At 42.4% G+C, this 22,696-nt stretch overlaps 1 protein-coding gene across 1 annotated transcript in view; it reads left to right on the forward strand.

Annotated features, from left to right (window-relative positions):
- GALNT5 (polypeptide N-acetylgalactosaminyltransferase 5) overlaps positions 1–20,496 on the forward strand; it is a 35,705-nt gene extending 15,209 nt beyond the window's left edge. The window contains exons 3-10 of the mRNA XM_038751456.1: positions 1,413–1,532; positions 1,910–2,045; positions 4,368–4,487; positions 6,829–6,946; positions 7,653–7,976; positions 11,478–11,558; positions 15,079–15,240; positions 19,824–20,496. Of these exons, the coding sequence (XP_038607384.1) occupies positions 1,413–1,532; positions 1,910–2,045; positions 4,368–4,487; positions 6,829–6,946; positions 7,653–7,976; positions 11,478–11,558; positions 15,079–15,240; positions 19,824–19,964 (1,202 nt within the window). The 3' untranslated portion in view covers positions 19,965–20,496. The remainder of the gene's footprint in view (positions 1–1,412; positions 1,533–1,909; positions 2,046–4,367; positions 4,488–6,828; positions 6,947–7,652; positions 7,977–11,477; positions 11,559–15,078; positions 15,241–19,823) is intronic.
- Positions 20,497–22,696: the final 2,200 nt, after the last annotated feature.

Consider the following 22,696-nt stretch of genomic DNA (forward strand, 5'->3'; position numbering starts at 1 on the left):
GGGATTAAGACTGTGAGCCCCACGTGGGACAACTTGATGACCTTGTATCTACCCCAGTGCTTAGAACAGTGCTTGCTACATAGTGAGTACTTAACAAATACCATTATTATTATTATCATCATTATTATTATTATTATAATAAAAGGAACTATTCCATTTTAGCTCACCTTTCTTTTTAGTACAATATGAAAATGTGGGAGATTGCCTTTCTGGTCCTGTGACTGTAGGAGATAACAAGAGATAGAAAAACTAGGAGAGCTTTAGAGCTCAATTACAATGCATTTTCTGAAGCCTGGAGCAAGACTGGCTGCTTTGACATTGGCCTGGTGGAGCCTAAATTGAGAAAGGGTTCCTAAGCTCCAGTGCGTTCTGAGTTCAGCAGATGGTTCACACAACGTCAGCAGCAATGTCAAACAGCCAGTTGGTACCACTCCATAGGCCTTCTCCTGTGTGTGGCAATCAAAAATTGATTTGGGGGAGGGAGAAATAAGATAAAGAAGGCTCTCTAATCCCACCCCAATAATACCATCTCATTTCACCCATGTCTAATCTCCAGGGGTCTTGAAAATTCAGGGGTCAGGTCGGAAGAAGCTGGCAGCATTGACGTAAGCGCTTAGTACAGTGCTCTGCACACAGTAAGCGCTCAATAAATACGATTGAGTGAATTGAATGAATGAATGACAGGGTGGTGGAGAAAGCAGAAGTAGCCACGAAATCCACTCCCCCTACCATGTGGCCCATAAGAACTGTCAATAACCAAATGTTTTAAGGCCCTCAGTTTCTCTGGACACTAGACAGAGCTTTGGGAACTGGTTTAACCAGACAAAAATTGGACTGGTGCCAAATCTACCTTTCTCTCTAGACACATTTTCCTGCACTCATGGTGATAAAAGTGCTTGCCCCACCCCTCTTACAACGCAGAACAGAGATCATAGTGAAAAACTGAATACAATGTCGCAGGTTGTGAATTTTTTTAACAGAAATCCCATACAATTGCAAGAGCAGTAACACACCTCCCTTGTACAAATTCAAAGCAGAATCAGTCTCTTCAATTTAAAGTTGAAAAAAGTGAGAAAGAGGGTCGTGGAAGGAAAAAAAAACAAGAAAAACAAGGCAACCGACATTACAGCACCCCAAACCCTTCCCAGAGGAATGAGGTGAATGACTGCAGTTTTCATATAAACTCAACAACATCACCGGAGTTATGAATCTTAGAGTGGGAGAAGAATTTCTCTGAAAATTTACCACTGATCCAAGGTCCAGTTGATGGAACTGTAAGCTTGTGGGCAGGAAGTGTTTCTAACTATTCTATCATACTCTCCCAAACACTGTTTAGTACTCAGAATACAGTAGGCACTCAATAAACGCTATTGATTGAACAGGTTTCTAACTTCTCACCTGTTTTTATTTAGAACACCTTAAAGACAATTTAGACAAGTATATGTCACAATTTCCAAAAGTTCGTCTACTTCACCTCAAAGAACGCCATGGATTAATAAGAGCCAGACTTGCTGGTGCACAGATTGCCACAGGTAAGGAAGACTGTACCAGCTGAGCATTATTATCTGGAGTAGGATAAAGGTTTTCTGGGTTCAGGGAGAGCACGTTCCTAGTTCAGATTGTTGGCTGCTTTCATTTCATGTGCCTAATAAGGGCAGAGTATCCTAGTAGGCCTTTGGGGAACAATGCAAAAATGGGTGTGGCTTGTAAATGACTGTTCCAGTTAATTAATGGAATTAATGAGTGTTTTCTGTGTGAAAAGTGCTGTATTAAAACATTTAGGAATGAATATTAGGTGCAAAACAGATGGTTGCCCTGTACTCAGGGCTGACAATTTAAAATAGATTATTCTATTTTAAAGTAATGTTATTTTCATTTTGATAATGTTATTTTCGGTTTTGTCCACCAGGTGATGTGTTGACATTTTTAGATTCTCACGTGGAATGTAATGTTGGGTGGCTGGAACCCCTGCTAGAAAGAGTCCGTATACACAGAAAGAAAGTAGCCTGTCCAGTGATTGAAGTCATTAGTGACAAGGATCTGAGGTAATTTCATTTTACTGCATGTGAGCCTGTGCCTACCCCCTTGCTTAAGAAGAGAACAAGCTGAAACGTGATCCCGAAGGAATGTCTCTGCAGGTTTAGGTAGGAGAAGCAGCTTTAGCTTAGAGAAGCAACGTGGCTTAGTGTAAAGTGCACGGGCTTGGGAGTCAGAGGACATGGGTTCTAATCCTGCCACTTGTCTACTGCATGACCTTGGGCAAGTCACTTAGCTTCTCTGTGCCTCAGTTACAGCATCTGTAAAATGGGGATTAATAATAATGATGGTATTTGTTAAGCGCTTACTATGTGTCAAGTACTGTTCTAAGTGATTAAGGCTGTAAACCCCACGTGGGACATCCTGATTATCTTGTATCTATCCCAGCACTTAGAACAGTGCCTGGCACATAGTAAGTGTTTAATGAATTATTAGGAGGGGGAGACTTTTTTAAAAAAAATGATATTTATGTGTTTACTATGTGCTAGGCACTGTACTAAGTGCTACAAGATAGTCAAGTTGGACACAGTCCCTGTGCCACGTAGGACTCAAAAATCTTAATTCCCATTTTGCAGATGAGATAACTGAGGCCCAAAGTGAAATGACTTGCCCAAGGTCATGCAGCAAACAAGTGGTGGAACAAGGATTAGAGTCCAGGTCTTTCTGATTCCCAGGGCTTTGCTTGTACAGGACAAGATGCCATGATTTGTTTCTCATGGGAACGTTCAAAAGGTGGTGGAAGATGTCATTTGTTTGGGGAGCTAACATGGGCAAAGCCCCAATTCCAGCACAGTATTTCCCAAATGAAACAAGAAGGGGGGTTGCAAACCCTAACACTCAGTAGTCATCAACTGTGGGACATCTTCCGTCACTGTAGGCCAGGGAGCAGACAGTCCTCAGCACTTTCAGGAGCTGCTGTGCCCTCTATAGCTAGGATAAAATAGGCTCAAAAAAAAAAAAATGTGGTATTTGAAGCAGCATGCTATAGTGGATAGAGCATAGGTGTGGGCGTCAGAAGGTCATGGGTTCTAATCCTGCCCACTTGTCAGCTGTGTGGCCTTAGGCCAGTCACCACTTCTCTGTGCCTCAGTTACCTCATCTCTAAAATGGAGATTAAGACTGTGAATCCCATGTGGGACAGGGACTGTGTCTAACCCGATTTGCTTGTATTCATTCAATTCATTCAATCGTATTTATTGAGCACTTACTGTGTGCAGAGCACTGTACTAAGCACTGGGGAAGTACAAGTTTGCAACATGTAGAGACAGTCCCTACCCAACAGCGGGCTCACAGTCTAGAAGGGGGAGACAGACAACAAAACAAAACATATAAACCAAATAAAATAGAATAAACATGTACAAGTAAAATAAATACAGTAATAAATATGTACAAACATATATACATATATACAGGTGCTGTGGGGAGGGGAAGGAGGTAAGGTGGGGGGGATGAGGAGGGGGAATAGGGGGAGAGGAAGGAGGAGGAACTTGTATCCACCCCAGAGCTTAGTTAAGTGCCTGGCACGCAGCAAGCACTTATACGCCATAATTATTATTAACTGTATACAATGATATGCTTACTATGCTTAATAAATATGGAGGGCGAGGGCATTCTAGGACAGTGGCAGGATGTGGATGAGAGGTAAGAAAGACGACTCCAGGGTTCAATGAGAAGTTAATATTAGAGGAGTGAAGAGTATGGGCTGGGTTGTAGTAGGATAATGAGATTTTCCTGTCAGGATTTGGAGATCCCAGAACTGTGGCTTTCTGACCGGTTAGCTCTGAAGTTTGCCCTATTCCAGGATCCACTTCCCCTGAAATCCCTACCCCATTTTCACCCCTCCTTCAGAAGGAAAAAGTTGGGACTCAAGTTCCCCTGTCTCTCCGGTCGGTCTGCTCGTCCCTGTCTCTAGATAGACCTTGTTTAGCACACCAAGCCAACTTGTTCTGGAACCCCTTAACTCCTAGGTGCCACCCTGCATTTTTTCTTTATGACCCTCCAGAACTAAGAGCTAATTTCCACTTGAAGTCATGCTTGTGGATAAATAAAGCAGGGAAGCTGAGAGTCTTTCGACCTTGTCAGTGGATTCCTGAGCATGCTGTACTCAATCTAGTGAGAGGGGGCGAACCCTTTAAGTAGAAGAAGAAAGAGGTTTTAGAAAGCAAGATTTCTGACTCATCTTGTCAAACCATCACTATATTCCCATACCTTTCAAAGGGGTCAACAGACTAGTGGGAGGTTTATGGCAGCAGTTCAGACTAATTCTTTCCAAACAGATTTTTTTTAGACTCTGATGAGGCATCTGACTGATTATCTTTCTGCTGATTTAGTTACCAGACAGTGGACAGCTTTCAAAGAGGTATCTTCACGTGGCCCATGAATTTTGGCTGGAAATCAATTTCTCCAGAAGAAATTGAGAAAAATAAAATGAAGGAAACAGACATCATAAGGTGAGAATGGGAAATTCAGATATCGGTAACAAAATTGCCTTTTCTTACCAGGTAGAAGCAGTCAACTCAAGAGAACGCCCAGTCCAATATGAATCCCAGATTTCAGAAAATATATGAACCAATACAATAGGGAATAAACATTCCAAGATTAGTTCTTTGAGAACAATGAAAAGCCTGGATGCAACATGACCTGATGAAAAATAAAGGTTATGTGTTGACTCATTTGCTAAAAAAAAGGTAATGATGGTAGGCACACACAAAGGACCTGAGTTCTAATTCCCATTCCACCACTTGTTTAGCTTGTGACCTTGGGCAAGTCAGTTAACTTCTCTTTGCCTCAGTGATCTCACCTGTAAAATGGAGATTAAGACTGTAAACCCCATGTGGGACACGGACTGTGTCCAATCAGATTACCTTTTCTCTACCCCAACTCTTAGAACAATACCTGGTACATAGTAAGCGCTTAACCAAAACCTTCAGAAGAGTTAAAGTAGATGGTCTGCCATTTGGTATTGCACTAATTGTGTTTGGATGTTTGAGACTGACTGGAGAACAAAGGCTCTAGGGTAATCCCTGATTTTCATGCTTCAAGAATCGATCAATGGCATTTGAGTGTTAGGCACTGTTCAAAAGAAACAAAACATGTTCCTTGACCCCGAGTTTAAAAATCTAATGGGTGAGATATGCAAAACTAATTTTCAACTACTGGACATCAGAGAAAAACAAGGATAAAACAGGATAAAGTTGAATAATAGAATTCATAAATTCATACATAGGATTAAAGTAGATAACTGAAGGCATTACTCAAAAGTTTAAATAACAGAAAGGGGAAGGAAAGAGAAGGGGGGAGAAAGGAGCCTTTCTTCCCAATTTCCGTATTCTCTTCCGTCTTCAAAGGGAACATGGTAGGAGCCAACTTTGAGGTACACATTGGTGAGTCATTTGGATTTTGGATGAGTTTTACTAGTTGCCCCTGCTTGGCAGCTTTGCTTTAATGATGGCATTTATTAAGCACTTACTATGTGCAAAGCACTGTTCTAAGCGCTGGGGAGGCTACAAGGTGATCAGGTTGTCCCACAGGGGGCTCACAGTCTTTATCCCCATTCTACAGATGAGGGAACTGAGGCACAGAGAAGTTAAGTGACTTGCCCAAAGTCGCACAGCTAACAATTTGTGGAGCCAGGATTTGAACCCATGACCACTGACTCCAAAGCCCGTGCTCTTTCCACTGAGCCACGCTGCTTCTTTGCTTTGACTTTTAGACCTGGTTTCTTGTAGCGTGAAAAGACACATTCTTCCCAATCCGAGCCAATTTTGTAGGCAAAAGGTTTTTTGTTTTGACACCTGAAAAGTTGTCATAAGGGATATTCAAATATGCCTATGTTTTTGTGCTTATCCTAGTTTACTATTATTCATTGCCACTGTACCTTCGCTACTGCTGGGAAGTGGTGCCATCGTGAATATTCAACCATGAAGCTGCTTTGGTGAAATATTTAGCATTTGAAAATCCCTCGTGTTGGATTTTTCCAGTAAATAGGCAGTTCAGGAGGCATAGTAACCCTCTCAGGCCATATGAATAACTGAGTCAATTTCACTGCATCACTAAATGCTACCATATGTCCTTTCTTCATCATCAGAATAAATAGTATGAAAGTTTACACCAGGCATTCCGGACAGTGACTAGGGACTCTTCAATCAATTAGTATTTACTGAATGCTTACTATGTGCACAGGACCAGACTAAGCACTTAGGAAAGCACAATACAAGAGAATTAGCAGATGCATTCCCTGCCCACAACAAACTTACAGTCTATTGGGCAGAGATAGGCGGAGACACATAAATAATATGAATAAATTCAAAAGTGAAAGATTTGTCTCTGTCCTAGAGGTCAGTAAGCATAAACCCAGAAAATACAAATTGATGAATAGATAATGGTTAATTGTGAGAATTGATAAACAAAAGTCAATAACAATCAGCAGCACGTAAATAAAAAAAGTAAGTAGGGAAGAAAGAGTGGCAAGGATTGGGAAGAAAATTGGCTTCCTCAATTCTTTCTCCAATTATTACTTCATTTAGCCAAGCCTCAGTGATATCAATACCTTTGGCAATACCGTGCTTCTCTAGCCCTCTGCAGAAATTGATCACACACCATCTAGTAAAAGTGGCAAGTTATTCCTTCTTTAATATTCATATGTATTAAGAGCTTTCTGCATTTAGTACTTATCATAAAGTAGTTGCCAGGGCTTTAGGTCTCAAGAATTCACTAGTTGAAGGACAATACTCATTTATTGTCCAGATCCTCCGCAGAGCACAAGTCTAAAAACAATCTTTTCACTTTTAGGTGTCCAGTCATGGCAGGTGGACTGTTTTCTATTGACAAAAAATACTTTTATGAACTTGGAACATATGATCCTGGACTCGATGTTTGGGGTGGTGAAAATATGGAGATTTCATTTAAGGTGTGAGATCATTCTTGTTTCCGTCTTCATTAATATTATGATTTATTTTAACTAATTGCATTTGATTATTTAAAATGGTAGCAAGTCAGAGGGAGCACTTCAGAACCATAACAGAAACCCAATTACACAGGTGACCCTCTGGGATGGAAATTGAAAAGCCTGGTTTCTGCCACTAGCCAACTTTGAAGAAGTCATTTTGGGCTTCCATAACCCAATTTACCCATCTGGAAACTGGATAATATCCTACTTTCCAGCAGTAAACCTAAAATGCTTTGGGATCTAGAGAGGGTACAAAATTACCTATATCTCTTTTCTGAGACTCAAAACCACATCTAAGATATCATACTATCAAGCAGTAATTTTAACAAAAACCTCACCACCATCAAAATATATAGCATGTTGTTGTGCTGTGTGCTATGAATGGTAGTGTCCTTCCCAACTGAAAACAGAGAACAGAGAAAACAGAAGACTGTATAGTTTTCTTTTTACCAGAGCAAAAAGAAATGCGTCACGGAGTTTGGTGAAACATACATAACCAGAATTTTATTCAGAGACGGAGACGGAGGATCATCTGTGGAGTTACAAAAGTTGAGGATATGAACCTAGAGAGCAAAAGTGTCCTAAAGTGATTTCATATCATCAATTTGCCTATGAAAAAGAGCTCACCTCTGAATAACAGATTTGTACAATCTAAATCTCCCCCCAGGTGTGGATGTGCGGGGGAGAAATCGAAATTGTTCCCTGCTCCCGAGTGGGGCACATATTTAGGAATGATAATCCATACTCCTTCCCCAAAGACCGGGTAAGAACAGTGGAGCGGAACCTGGTTCGGGTGGCAGAGGTCTGGCTGGATGAATACAAAGACCTTTTCTATGGTCACGGTTTGCACCTCCTGGAGAGACGTTCGGCTATCGGAAACCTAACCCAACAAAAAGAACTCCGGAAGAAATTACAGTGTAAAAGCTTCAGATGGTACCTGGAAAATGTCTTCCCTGACTTGGAGGCTCCTGTTGTGAGAGCAAGTGGGGTGGTAAGTCTCATTTCCAATATATTTAACAGCTTGTATAGGCTGAAGCAGTGAGTGTTTAGAGATGATGGTCTGATTGATAGAGAAGTGGGGCAAATTTGAAAATATCAAGTATCAAATATCCTCAAAAATCTCCAATGGCTACCAATCAATCTGCGCATCAGGCAGAAACTCCTCACCCTGGGCTTCAAGGCTGTCCATCACTTCGCCCCCCTCCTACCTCACCTCCCTTCTCTCCTTCTACAGCCCAGCCTGCACCCTCCGGTCCTCCTCCGCTAATCTCCTCACCGTACCCTGTTCTCGCCTGTCCCGCCATCGACCCCTGGCCCACGTCATCCCCCGGGCCTGGAATGCCTTCCCTCTGCGCATCCACCAAGCTAGCTCTCTTCCTCCCTTCAAGGCCCTGCTGAGAGCTCACCTCCTCCAGGAGGCCTTCCCAGACTGAGCCCCTTCCTTCCTCTCCCCCTCGTCCCCTTCTCCATCCCCCCAATCTTACCTCCTTCCCTTCCCCACAGCACCTGTATATATGTATATATGTTTGTACATATTTAATACTCTATTTTACTTGTACATATCTATTCTATTTATTTTATTTTGTTAGTATGTTTGGTTTTGCTCTCTGTCTCCCTCTTTTAGACTGTGAGCCCAATGTTGGGTAGGGACTGTCTCTATATGTTGCCAATTTGTACTTCCCAAGCGCTTAGTACAGTGCTCTGCACATAGTAAGCGCTCAATAAATACGATTGATGATGATGATGATGATGATCAAGTTAATCTTGGACAAATATCACTTGCTATGCTGATTTTAATTATTCTTTCTATAAAATGGTTAATTTTTTCCATCATGGGCTTTAGGTTCAGAGATCTTTCCCCTGTTTCAAGAGGTAAATGTATTCATCAATGGTTGGAATTAAATATCTTCAGGAGAATGAAGATTCCACCATTCAAGATGGCTGATAGCAATTCAGCCTTTCGAACCATGCATTCTTAGCATTTCTTATCCCATGAACTAGATGGGCTGCTTCCCATACAAGGTCAGGACCAGTAGGTCCTAGCTCGGTGGCACTAACGTGTGAGGTGATGAGGAAGGAGAAAACCCCTCTACCTCTTCGGCGGAAATGGAATGCAGATAATAAGGATGACATTCTTCTTAAGTCATCCACCGCGGTTCACTGTTGGTGCTTCTCCCTTGGCTGGGTCATGGGGGTTGAGGCAGAGATAAAAGCAATGATTTCTCCCCTCCAGATGTATACCCACAGCAGATACGGTCTGGCCAGACTCCTACACAGATGCATATCAACCTAGTGTCATTTCATCAGGCAGGGCACAGAGGGTGATTTTTGGCATCTTGGAACTTTGCCTAAGATTCTGAATTACTGAAACTCTCAGAAAGACAGAGGAAGGAGGGAAGCAAAGGAGCTCACAGGGACTGGATTTTTTTAGCAATCTTTTCTCGATCTTAAATCCCAACTGGGCAACAGGAGGTGAGTGTCTTTTAGATGTGATGCCTACTGGGTTCTCAGCTGCAATAGATTCCACCCCACACTTCCTGTCCATGACAAAGCCACAGGAAGCTAGGACTAAAATGGGTAAATTAGATCATCTGTACAATTGCAATTAGAAGCAGTGTGGCTCAGTGGAAAGAGCACGGGCTTTGGAGTCAGAGGTCATGGGTTCAAATTCCGGCTCCTCCACTTGTCAGCTGTGTGACTTTGGGCAAGTCACTTAGCTTCTCTGTGACTCAGTTACCTCATCTGTAAAATGGGTATTAAGACTGTAAGCCCCACATGGAACAACTTCATCACCTTGTAACCTCCCCAGCGCTTAGAACAGTGCTTTGCAAATAGTAAGCGCTTAATAAATGCCATCATTATTATTATTACTAATTTGTTAGACAAAGCCCTATAACAGTGGATAGACCTCTAGTGTCTTCTTCAGCCCAAAATGAATGCAGCCAACAACATTATCTGATTCTTGAGTCTAAACCTTTGTAGAATAAGAAATTGAATTTTTGAGTTAAATCTCCAGCAACGTGCTCAACCTTAGTAGGAACCTCCTCATTACTATACTTTAACTACCTGTCCTAAATTGTGCAGCATGGCTAACATACGTGGGATAGCTGGTGGAAAAGCAAACAAACTTGGGAACCCAGCCATAAAGTTCCATTAGGGCCAGGTTTTTTGCTTAAATTAACAACTGAAGCTTCTAAGATAGAAGAGTGGATTTATGGGGTTTTGTAAAGACCTCATCAGAATGCCAATTCTCTCTATGCCAGTTGGCACATTCAGGTTTGTAGGACTGAAAAGTAGCCACTTCAAATTAATGACAAACAGTTTGATCTAATGGAAAGAGCATAGGCCTGGGAGTGAGGAAACCTGGGTTCCATACCCATCTTCCCCCCTTGCCTGCTGTGGAACACTGGGGAGATCACTTAACTTTTGTGCCTCAGTTTCCTCACCTGTGAAATGGGAGATTAAATACCTGTTTTCCTTCCCCCTTATACTGTAACCTTTTATGGGACAGGGAATCCGTATGACCTGATTGTCTTGAATATACCACAGTGCTTAGTACAGAGTGCTTGGCACACAGTAAGCCCATAACAAATATATTAATTGTGGAACAGGAAGAAATTCCCAAATGGTAGGTATTACTTCAGCAGTCAGCTGCTAAATAAAATTCTCTTACAAAAGTTAGGGTACACGTGCTATAATTTTAAAATAATGATTGGTTACCGAAGTTCATAGATTTGCCATTTTTCCCTTCACTTTAAACTTACCCAATGGATTTTTTTTTAGAGTTTTTAAATAGTACATGCCAATTATCTTTATGCAGGTGGATCGAATTCTGGGATTTAAAAATGTTGATTCTTCCACCATTGTTAATTCCCAGATTTCAATATTATATACCAGAAAGCGTGTTGCTACCGAAAAACCACTAGAGAGCACTAGAAAACCATTTTTTTTTTGTCACGAAGTAGTCTGTAAAACAATCTAAGCTATTTTTCAAATGCTATTCATTCGCATGCATGAGTAGTTACTGAGTTACATTGCATTTATGAGTAATCACTCAGAAAATGTCACTGACATATATTCTCCCGGAATTATTTGTCTAGGCAAGTCTTACCATCTCTCTGTTATGTTGTCACCTTCCTTAAATAGGAAGCAAGTACTTTCTTGATGAGCTTTCATTGTACTTTTCTGAAGGGCTCAATAGGGGGTACCCTTAGCCCAGAAATACAGAGCCTGATAAGTTCATCTCTTGGCAGGTGTTACCTTTGCTACCGAGGAAAGGGTTTTACCGAGTAGAATGCCTTCAGCATCTCCCCTTTTCAGTCGCCTGTTTTCATTTTCAGCAAGATGAAACTCTTGAAAGCTTTTCCCCCCCAAAAAAATCCACCAGTGCAAAAAACACTCCATTTTAAGCACCATTATCTAAGCATGATGCATGTCTATGCCTTCTTCAAATACTGTTTTCTAAGTTTACATTGCAAAATTTGCTTCCTAGCTCATTAATGCAGCCTTGGGAAAATGCATTTCCCTAGGGAATGACACTGTGGTTACGGAGGACTGCGATCTAAACAGCAAGGTAGGAAAAAATGAAGTTTCTACCATATTAGTTCCTCATTCAGTGCTGTAACTTCTACTGCCTTTTCAGAGGGAGTTAGCCACAACTGAAAGCCTCTCTCTCCTCCTACCAGGAGCACACTTTAACTTCTGAGTTGCCAACAAATGACAGTGGGAATTCTGGCCTCTCTTCCACACCCTCCCCTCATTCACATACTATTGGGGAAAGAGTCCGGAGCTTGGGAGCCAGAGGACTCGGGTTTTCATCCTGGCTCCACTACTTGCCTGGTGTGTGATCTTGGCAAGTCATTTAACTTCTCTGTGCCTCAGTTTCCTCATCTGTAAAATGGGAAGAAAATAGTTGGTCTCCCTCCTACTTAGATTCTGAGCCCTGTGTGGGACATGGACTGTGTCTGACCCGTTTGACTTGTACCTACCCCACTGTTTGACATATAGTAAGTGCTTAGCATTATTATTATGCTTCCATGGTCACAGTGGGCGTTGCAGGCTGCAGAATGCTAACAATCTGGCCAGAGATTTAGGGGAAGAACAGAATCGGGTCTCAGAGGTGGAACACACTGAAGCAAGGGCATGATTCACTCATTCAATAGTATTTATTGAGCGCTTACTGTGTGCAGAGCACTATACTAAGCGCTTGGGAAGTACAAACTTTCCATGATTCCAAGATGCTCCAATAGTAAAGTTAGGTGCCAAACAATCCAGGATTGGGTGGCAAATAGGAAAAATCTCATCTCCTACTCCAGAGGAAGATTTAGTAGGGGGAATATGATGGGATGCAGTTTGGAAACTTTTTAGACCCCCAGAGTTAACAGAAATACATTGAGGGTTTCCGGTGCTTGACCCTGTCACAGAGTCATGTATAAACTGGCCTCAGTTTCAGGGCCTCCCGATACCCCGATCTTAAAGCTATGAACCACCTTTTAGACCGCACCTCTTATGACTCTCTGTCACCTGTCCTCCGGGTATGGGTTTGTTTTTTTTGGGGGGGGGGGGGGAGAAGAGAGAGAAAAGAAAGAGAAGAGAGAGGGAGAGGGAGGGGAGAGGGGGAGAGGGAGAAGAGAGAGAAGGGAGAGGGGAGAAGAGAGAATAGAAAGAGAGAGAGAGAAAGAGAGAGAGAAAGAGAGAGAGAAAGAGAGAGAGAAAGAGAGAGAGAAAGAGAGAGAGAAAGAGAGAGAGAAGAGAGAGAAAGAGAGAGAGAAGAGAGAGAAAGAGAGAGAGAAGAGAGAGAAAGAGAGAGAGAAGAGAGGGAGAAAGAGAGGGAGAAAGAGAGGGAGAAAGAGAGGGAGAAAGAGAGGGAGAAAGAGAGGGAGAAAGAGAGGGAGAAAGAGAGAGAAGAGAGAGAGAAGAGAGAGAGAAGAGAGAGAGAAGAGAGAGAGAGGAGAGAGAGAGGAGAGAGAGAAGAGAGAGAAAGAGAGGAGAGAGAGGAGGGAGAGGAGGGAGAGGAGGGAGAGGAGGGAGAGGAGGGAGAGGAGGGAGAGGGAGAGAGAAGAGAGAAGAGAGAGAGAAGAGAGTGGAGAGAGAGAGAGAAGAGAGAGAGAGAAGAGAGAGAAGAGAGAGAGAAAAGACAGAGAGAGAGAGAGAGAGAGAGAGAGAGAGAGAGAGAGGAGAGAGAAGAAAAGAGAGGGAAGGAGAGAGGGAGAAGAGAGGGAGGGAGAGACCGGGGACAGAAAGCCTGAGTTTATATAAAATTTATTCCACGAGATGAATTGAATTATTTAGTTGTTTAGGTGCAATGGATTGAGCTTCCCTTTCAGGAGTAATGCAATCAATTAGCAATATTCGAGCTTCCCTAACGGGAGGAACACAATCATACGTTAATCGCGTGTGGGTGAGGCCGCTAGCTCTCACCCAGGTGCACTTCCCACTCGGGACGAATCCATTCCATTACCCACGCACGTGGTGGGTGGCTAGCTCTCAACATGTACTCTCCCTACATGGGAGGAATAATAATAATAATGACATTTATTAAGGGCTTACTATGTGCAAAGCACTGTTCTAAACGCTGGGGAGATTACAAGGTGATCAGGTTGTCCCACAGGGGGGCCCAAAGTCTTAATCCCCACTTTACAGATGAGGGAACTGAGGCCTAGAGAAGTGACTTGCCCAAAGCCACACAGCTAACAATTGGCAGAGCAGGGATTTGAACCCATGACCTCTGACTCCAAAGCCCGGGCTCTTTCCACTGAGCCACGCTGAATCCACTTATGATCCCCATGCACAGTGGGGCACCTAGGCCCTACCCACGAGACACTCACCCGTCCCGCGGCCCTTGCCTCAGTGTGTTGGTTCTGGTTGCAGAGCGGGCATCTGGCCTGCTGGGCAGAGAAAGACATGTGTGTCGCTGCTACTGTGTATCTTAGTGTTCTGCCCCCGAAGGTCAGAGGTGACAGGTATTTATCACCTGTGCCCCTAGGCCATTCCAGTTTCCGGCCTCAGTTTATCCAATCTCTGCCCTCCCCCCTCCTCCATACCTAATTTGATTGGCACGGGGGCGAGGGACATCTGTATTCCCGGCTTGGGCTGTCAATCTAGCAGTTTTAGTTGTGGGGGCCGTATCCCACCCTCACTTCCGAGTTCCGCCTGCTGGCTCAGGTGGTCACAAGATAGCATTTGACCTTGAGATGGTCGGTACCCCAGGGTCACCTTGGGACACTCTCCCAAGTGGTTAGTACAGTGCTCTGCACATAATAGGCACTTAAATGCCACTGATTGACTGACTAGGATAGAAGAGAAATGAAGTGATTTGCCCAAGGTCGCACATCAAAGGGGGGAGCAGAGATTAGAACCCAAGTCCGTTTGACTCCCAGACTCGTGCTCTAACCATTAGGCATGCTGCTTCTCCAGATCTTGGGTAAATCACTTACTGTCTCTGTGCCTCAGTTTCCTCATCTGTAAAAATGGAATTTCAGTACCTATAATCCCTCTGTTAGTTCCATGTGGGACAGGGATTATGTCTAACCTGATTCAGCATGGCTCAGTGGAAAGAGCACGGGCTTAGGAGTCAGAGGTCATGGGTTCAAATCCCCGCTCTGCCGCTTATCAGCTGTGTGACTTTGGGCAAGTCACTTAACTTCTCTGTGCCTCAGTTACCTGATCTGTAAAATGGGGATTAAGATTGTGAGCCCCATATGGGACAACCTGATCACGCTGTATCCTCCCCAGTGCTTAGAACGGTACTTTGCACATAGTAAGCACTTAAATACCAAAATTATTATTATTATTATTGCCCCAGTTCTTGGCACATAGGAAGAACATAAATACTATCATTATTAGGGCTTTTCCCTTATACTGCTGCCTTTGGCTTGAATCAAGAACTCGTCTTCTCACTCAGTCACAGGTTGGTAGGAATGCTTAGTCTTTTTCCCTGTACCAATGGAAAACTAGATTATTACAGGGTGGCATCTCATTAGCATTGCAGAATGAACTTCTAAAGTGTAACAGCAATAAACGTAATGTTAAAACCAAAGGTAAAACTTCTGAATGATCAGAACCTGCTAATTATTCCCTCTTCCCACCCCTAGACCCAACAATTCAATTATACCTGGTTAAGATTTATTAAGCATGAAGACCGGTGCCTAGCTCCTCTCTCTGCTAAAGAAATCCTGGGTCTGTACCCTTGTGATAACAGAAACAAAGGATTGAAATGGCTGCATAAATCACTGGTTGCCCTTCGTCCAGAACTCGTAAGTAGAACTGATTTTTTTCCACTGGTTTAATCCTAAATAAAATGAAACACAATAGCTACATTTAACAATTTTAATGCTATTGATTCCTGTCTACTTGTTTTGATTTGTTGTCTATCTCCCTCTTCTAGATTGTGAGCCCATTGTTGGGTAAGGATTATAACTATCTGTTGCCAAATTGTAGTTTCCAAGCACTTAGTACAGTGCTCTGCACATAGTAAGCACTCAATAAATACAATTGACAATGAATGAATGAACTTACCAGATCAAAATATTTAAATTGGTTTGGTAATAAATATAAGTAATACTAAATCTCCAGTGGTAAATACCAACCTCTGTTTTCCTTCCCAAAGAAAGTCCAGATTCAATTAGTTACGTTGTTGCCATCGGCTTTTTACAACACTCACTTTCCAGCTCCACAAGGACTTCACCTCCACAGCATTTTTAGAAAATGAGACATTAACAGTCAAAGGTTGAGGCACAAAAGTTTTAAGCCCCCCGCCTCACCTGTCTTTCTTGCCTCTAAATGGCGATTCACCTGATTTGGCAGCAGGATTCTCTGATGGTGCTCTAATGATGATCCTAACCTAGTCTTTACCTCTTTCCTGTTTCTCTATGTCTAAAAGTGACTCCACCCCAAGTTGCCTTGAAGACTAATGAGATAGTAGAAATGAGGTGCTAAAGAAGCTTGTTAGGTAAATTATCATAATTGCCAACTCCAGATGTCAAGGGGTGGGGAGACAGCCCCAGCAGAATGGCTATTTGCACACCCAGGAGAGGCACCAGGAGAGAACAGAGAGAGAGAGCAGCAGGATGGGTAGAAAATTCCTGATTTTTTTCATGGGAGGTTCTGATAACCAACCAGGAACCTTGGAATATTATTAAGTAAAATAGGGGAGACAATTCTCACAGTACCTAAAACTAACTCGGCTCAATAATGATTTCAGGAGCAAGTGGTTTAAGGCAATTTTGACTCTTTTAAGTTGCTTCCCAAGCAGGTACAATCATCTTTGCAGATATTAAACTAGCTGTTAAAGTTAAAACAGGCTAGGAACTTAACAGGTGTGGCCCACTGACACATGAGGTTTTTGTCTGAAAGCCTTCTTTCAGTGTGACAGAACGATTTGTTGAAACTCTTCCAAAATAGTAGTCTTAAGTTCCCAAACTAATGCCCAAGTTCACATGCACCTCCACAGGATGATTCTGATCACCTTAGTTTACCTTTAAATCCTTAGCTGATTAGCTAGTTCAGGGGAGCTGGGTTTAAGATTATGAGCTGGAAACCCCAGTATTTATTCATTGTCGTATTTATTGAATGCTTACCGTGTGCAGAGCACTGTACTAAGAGCTTGGGAAGTACAAGTCGGCAACATATAGAGACGGCCCCTACCCAACAACGGGTATGAATCATAGTAGCCCCAAAGAGCAACTGGAATTAAAATGGACCTATCTAATGGAATGGAGGTGGCAGCAATAAAATGGAAATTCAGATACTGAGAATAATAACTCTGCCCCTAATGTATGCCTAGCTGTTCTTTGGGTTCAAAGATATCAAGTCACTTTGGGCAAGTATTAAGGTGGTGGCCTCTCTGCCTACTGGTTTCCGGATCTGGGGAATGAAGCTGTTTGACACCTGAGATTGCCTGGGTGCTGCGGGGAAAAATTCTGTGGAAATAGTCAGGGAAAGCTGAAGATGCAGTGGGTGATGCTTGGCTCAATTTCTGGACCTGAGAAAACCCAGATCCACAACTGCTCTTTAGGTGTGATTAATTGGCATGCCTCCCTGCCCCTGGCCTGGCTTCCTTTCCCAGCCCATCCCAAGTACCAATAATGGGCTGGGAGTCAGAGGACCTGGGTTCTAATCCCTACTCTGCCCTTTACCTGCTGTGTGACCTGGAACAAGTTGCTTAACTTCTCTGTACTTCAGTTTCCTCATCTGTTAAAGGGGATTAAATCATTCTCCTTCCTTGGTAGTCTGCAAACCTCAAGTAGGACAGGGATTGTGTCCAACCTGATTATCTTGTATCTATCCCAGTGCTTAGTACAGTGCTCAGCACATTGTAAATGCTTAACAAATGCCACAATTATTAATGTTATCCAATTATGTAAACTCTATGATGAAGGGGCCATGTCTACTCACTCTACTGTACTCCTCGAAGTACCTTAGCACAACACTCTGCTCTTAGTAGGTGCTCAAAGCTCTTAATTGACATTTAATTTCCATCTCATCTTCACCTTCTGTGCCTCAAGTGGTGCTCCTTCCGTTAGAAGATTGAAGTTGATATCACTCAATGCATTGTTTCTGTCTCTCTGGGGGTGGTTTTATCTAATCTCCTCCTGCACCCCACGTATCTCAGTCAGCACTTTCCGCTGGGTGCCCCTGTATCCCGAATGTCACCCCAGGGCAGCATCCAGAGGGGAGGAAATGGCAGCCTCGTGTGCCCCGAGGGCTTCCGGGACACGAGCTCATTTCCCGGATGGTGAACCCTAAAAACTTCCGCCAGAGTGGATGATTATCTCATCCTGAAGGGTTCACCCCTCTCTACAGCTACTTGTGGGTTGGCTGTCAGTGAAGCCGAAGAGAAGGGGGTGGGTTAAACCATGGAAATGCAGCCATTTCCACGTGCCTCAGTTACCTCACCTGTAAACTAGGGCTACGACTCTGAGGCCCATGTGGGGCAGGGACTGAGTCCAACCTGATTAAATTGTATCCACCCCATCACTTGGCACAGAGTAAGGGCTTTACAAGTACCATGATAATAATAATAATTACTACTCCAGCCTGACTCCGGAGTCCTTCAGAAAGGCGGCAAGGCCCCATGACCCCCGGCCAGATTACCTGAGATAGGGCGCAGGCATATTTCCTCCTGAGGTGTGCAGTGCAGCCGAGTTCCGCAGCATCATTGGGCCCCACAGGAGCAGCTCTTTTGCATCAGCCCCACATCCCCCTGCAGGGCATCCGCCGTGCCTCTCTGTTCCTCCCACGCAGGGCAGCAGCGGAGCACGTAGCATGCAGAGTTATTGACCTTTACACACTCCAGAATAGATTGACACAAAGCTCCTAATCATTTGACTTTCTTTCTGCCTAAAGTAGCAGTAAAATATATCCTGATCTCCCAGGAAGATGTAATGAAAAAATAGCAGGAATGCTTCTTGCAATTGTCAAGTTCCTAATGATAAACTAAAACTATAAATCTATACTGCGTATCTTTCTCCTTTTCATTCATTCATTCATTCATTCAATCATTTATTGAGCATTTACTGTATGCAGAATACTGTACTAAGTGCTTGGGAAGTACAAGTCGGCAACATATAGAGACGGTCCCTACCCAACAATGGGCTCACAGTCTAGAAGGGGGAGACAGACAACAAAACAAAACACGTAGACAGGTGCATTATTATTATTAATAATAATAATTATTATTATTATTATTATTATTATTATTATTATTATTATGTGGTATTTGTTAAGAGCTTGCTATGGGCTGGGCACTGTACTAAACACCGGGGTGGACACAAGTAAATCAGGTTAGACACAGTCCCTCTCCCACGTGGGTCTCACATCTTAATTTCCATTTTATAGATGAAGACACAGAGAGTTAAGTGACTTGTCCAAGGTCACACATCAGACAAGTGGCAGGGCTGGGATTAGAACCCATGACCTTCTGACCCCCAGGCTCATACTCTATCCATTAAGCCATGCTGCTTCTTCATAAAGAAACATGCCATGCTGCATCATTTCCAGTGCATGGGCAAGTATACTCTAGGCAGGGTCAGTGATTGGAGGAATCTTCCAATATTTTATAATCCAATGTAACATTTTAAGATTTGGATTTAATTAATGAATAAACTAGCTCTCTTCATAACAGTAAATGGCTTTTTAACAATCATCAACTGTGATCTCCTGCCATATACATCACATATTGTAAATGCCATTGGAAATGATTTCCTTTGAAAAGCATGATTACCATGCAGGCTGCCAAAGAATTGATCTTTTAGTCCAAAGGAATTTGAAAAAGCATTTTGAATAGCAGAAATGATACAACAAAGGTTCAAGTCAGGGCTAAATTTAAGGAATTAGCAAAAAGTACATCTAAATCCTATAAACGCATCACATGGAGAACAGGAAATGCCAGAGGAGGAAATTCTATGAAATGAAATATTCTGTCCCACGGACAGTATTTATGGTGTCCACTGATGATACCTGAGAATACCAGACATGATGTCACATACATTTCACCAGGCAATCAGTATTCCATGATGTAAAACATGCCATTTTGCATAAATTCACCCAAATTTACAGAGTTTCTCCAGGAGAGCCCTGATTCCTTCTTCATTTTGCTCCAAAACCACTAAAATCCCCTCCCAGTTCCCTGTGAATAGACATTGTGCCTGAGCTGCAGAACTTGGTGACAGGAGCCATGATGAGGGCAGCATGGCCCTAAAAATCAAAGTACTGGACACAAAGGTGAAAACTGAGCTCACCGGCAAAATACTGGGTGACTGACCTCTCTAAATTTGTTGCTTCCTTTCTTTATAGATTGATTTTGAATTGATGGCTTTACCATGTGTTTTCTCCTTAGATGGATCACATTGTTGTGGCAAACATTAAGAAGCCGGTGTGCTGGGAAGCAAACCACAATCATAATACCCTAAAGATTACTGCTTGTGACTCCATGAATCCATATCAGAAGTGGAAATTTGAAAAATACTATGTGGACTGAAGAGGAGCTAGTCAAAGTCAAAATCCAGCCTTCTTTCTAATCCTCTAAACTCACTAAAAGCACTTGAGACAACAAAAACAAAATGTGTTTACATTTACAAATGGGGGTAGAATCCCATGGCATTTTAAAGGGAGGAGAGAGCAAAATTCCCAATTCCAGATGGTTTCTTGCAGCACAAGGCAGCCCAGACAGTTTTCAACTTTGTGCTGAGATCTTTCTTAACTATTTGGCTACACTTAGCATAGTCTCCCTCACCCACAGATCTTCTTCAGCGATTTCCAAAGCTGCTTCATGAACTGGTCAGATAACCAGTCCTTGAGTCTTTAACAATTCAGTGACATGCCAGGTACCATTTACATAAGCACTGCTCTCTTAGCAATTGAGTGGCTTGTAATCCTGGGTACCCTTAGGCAACTATTTGGAAGTATTAAAATAATGGGTCTTAGTTTCCAATGTGCTTTTTCTAAAACATAATCTGCCTTCAAGCTTCTGGCTGGTGCTAGCCAAGAAGTTCATAATTCACTATTGAGGTTCAGTCAAAAATATTCACATCATTGATGTTTTTCTGTTTCTAAAATGTATGTCCACCAGCCTGGAATGGGACGGTGAAGATTCTGGATTGGACAAAAAGATATCTCAAAGCCGTTACAGTTTTATGACTCCTTAGAATAAAAAGCCTATGCGATAGAGAAGCCACTTCTAACTATCAAACAGCTGTTGTTTGGTAAATGCTTTATCCTCAATTCAAGGGAGCTGGGTGTAGATACACAGGCCAGATCTGTAGTTCACAGAGCCAATGAAAATTTAGAACCCAAAGAGGAAACTCAGTACCTCTAGTTAAGAAATGCCTTCAAAAGAGGCATGAGATGACCTCGATTATCTCCATCCAGTCCTTGAACCTTATTTCTATGTTGTACATAGCACAGTTTTTCAACATGGCTAAAGGCAGTTACCATGAGAAAAACAACTGGAGTGGTGAGGTCTGGAAAATAATATGAAATTAAAAAATTGTAGCAGAAGACATCTTTGAAAATCAAACACACACACAAAATGAATCCACGAGTTTGTCAAAAGATACACCCAAAATGGCAGCCACAAATGGAGCATTGAAATGGACTGCAAAAGATTATGGTAACAATGGAGGGCAGACTGATGGTTTAGAAAAGTGAGCTGCACAGTTTCCAAACAGATTTTAAGGGAAAAGCCACATAGTTATTAGCTAGAGAAGGAGGTGTTCAGTAAAGTTTGATGGAAGCATTCCAAATATGTAAATGTTCATTTGAACTCAACTGAGCCTTTGAATTTCTCAGGCATTATGTGCTGCATCTGTTTGAAATAATTTATCCTGGCAAATTCCTTAAAACATTTACCAGCCCAAGAGACTATTGTACCAGTCTGCCTCTTTCCCAGAAGGGACTCAGGCAGTAGAGTAAATGAAATCAAATCACATTCTGCAATATATTCAACATACACATTGCAGCACATTCTAGAAGCAGGAATGGCTAAGTGGAAGCCTGGAAAAATTTCAATTAGTTTTAATTTGGCTTTTTAATTGCTTTGAACCATGCTGCTGTAATGGCCCACTATATTAGCAAATTGATTCACTGAATGGCTTTTGACTTCTGGGAGCACAAATGAGTGCCCTGGAGAGACGGCCATTTAAATTCACTTCTGGGATATGATAACCAAGGGTTTGGGAGTATATGAAAGGTAGAAATATTCAAAATCACACAGAAAAAAATCCAAATTTCAGTTGCAAAATATTGGAATCGAAAAGGAACATACGAATCTGAACAAAATAAGCCTTTAGGGAGTGTTAGAGGTTGATGTTTCAGAAATCTAAAAGAGTTACATAAGCCTCTGGAAGAAGGGGGTTGGGCATGTGTGGTGGGAGGAAGGCCCGACTTTATGATTAGCTTGATATTACCTTTGTTTAGCTTGCAGAACTCCCATGGAAGCTTAATTGATAGTAGAAATGGTTTCTTAAGATGTGAGTCACTCTTAAAAATAGCTGCACAAAATCACAGTGATAACAAAGAATGGACAGGGAAGGCAGTGCTGCATATTTACTCTTAATATTTCAAAGAACACTTTGTTCAAATAATTGGCAGTACCGATGAGATCATAGAGAACGGGTGGAAAATAAGACAAGTCATCTCAAAACTCACGGCCACGTGGGAATAAGAAAGTCAAGCCAATAGCCAAAATAACTGACCAAACTGAACACACCACATTTCTCATGAAACTTCTCTTGTCAGCTGTGAAATGGTGTCAAAGACGCAGCCTCTAAAATGTTTCTTTGACCAAAACCAGACTTTTCAAGAGCAAGTCTTAGGGAGGAATATTTCAGTTGTGGCATGATAACAGTGCCTGAGATGTTTCAGTGTTTTGCACGAGGGAATTTCCCCCAAGTTGCCTTCTCACTCTACTATTTTCGTGGCTTTGCCTTGACATCCTGGTTAGATAAAGGCATTCTTAGCCTGTGTCGTCTGTATGATAAGGTACCATTTTTCTGTATCTGGAGCCTGGCCTTTTGTGCCTCTTGGATAATGCGGAAAGCAGCTTTTCCTCAGAACTGTTTTGATTTTCCTACACATCAAGGGACAAGGGGCTTGGGTTGTGTCCCAACAGTAAATTTTGTCATAGAAATAGTAATAGGAAGTGCGTTCTGTATACGAAGCACCAGCTTAAGCGCTGAGGAAAAAATGCACTGACAAAAGTTAGACATGATC

The sequence above is a fragment of the Tachyglossus aculeatus genome, chromosome 9, assembly GCF_015852505.1.
Source record: "Tachyglossus aculeatus isolate mTacAcu1 chromosome 9, mTacAcu1.pri, whole genome shotgun sequence".
Taxonomy (NCBI): Eukaryota; Metazoa; Chordata; class Mammalia; order Monotremata; family Tachyglossidae; genus Tachyglossus; species Tachyglossus aculeatus.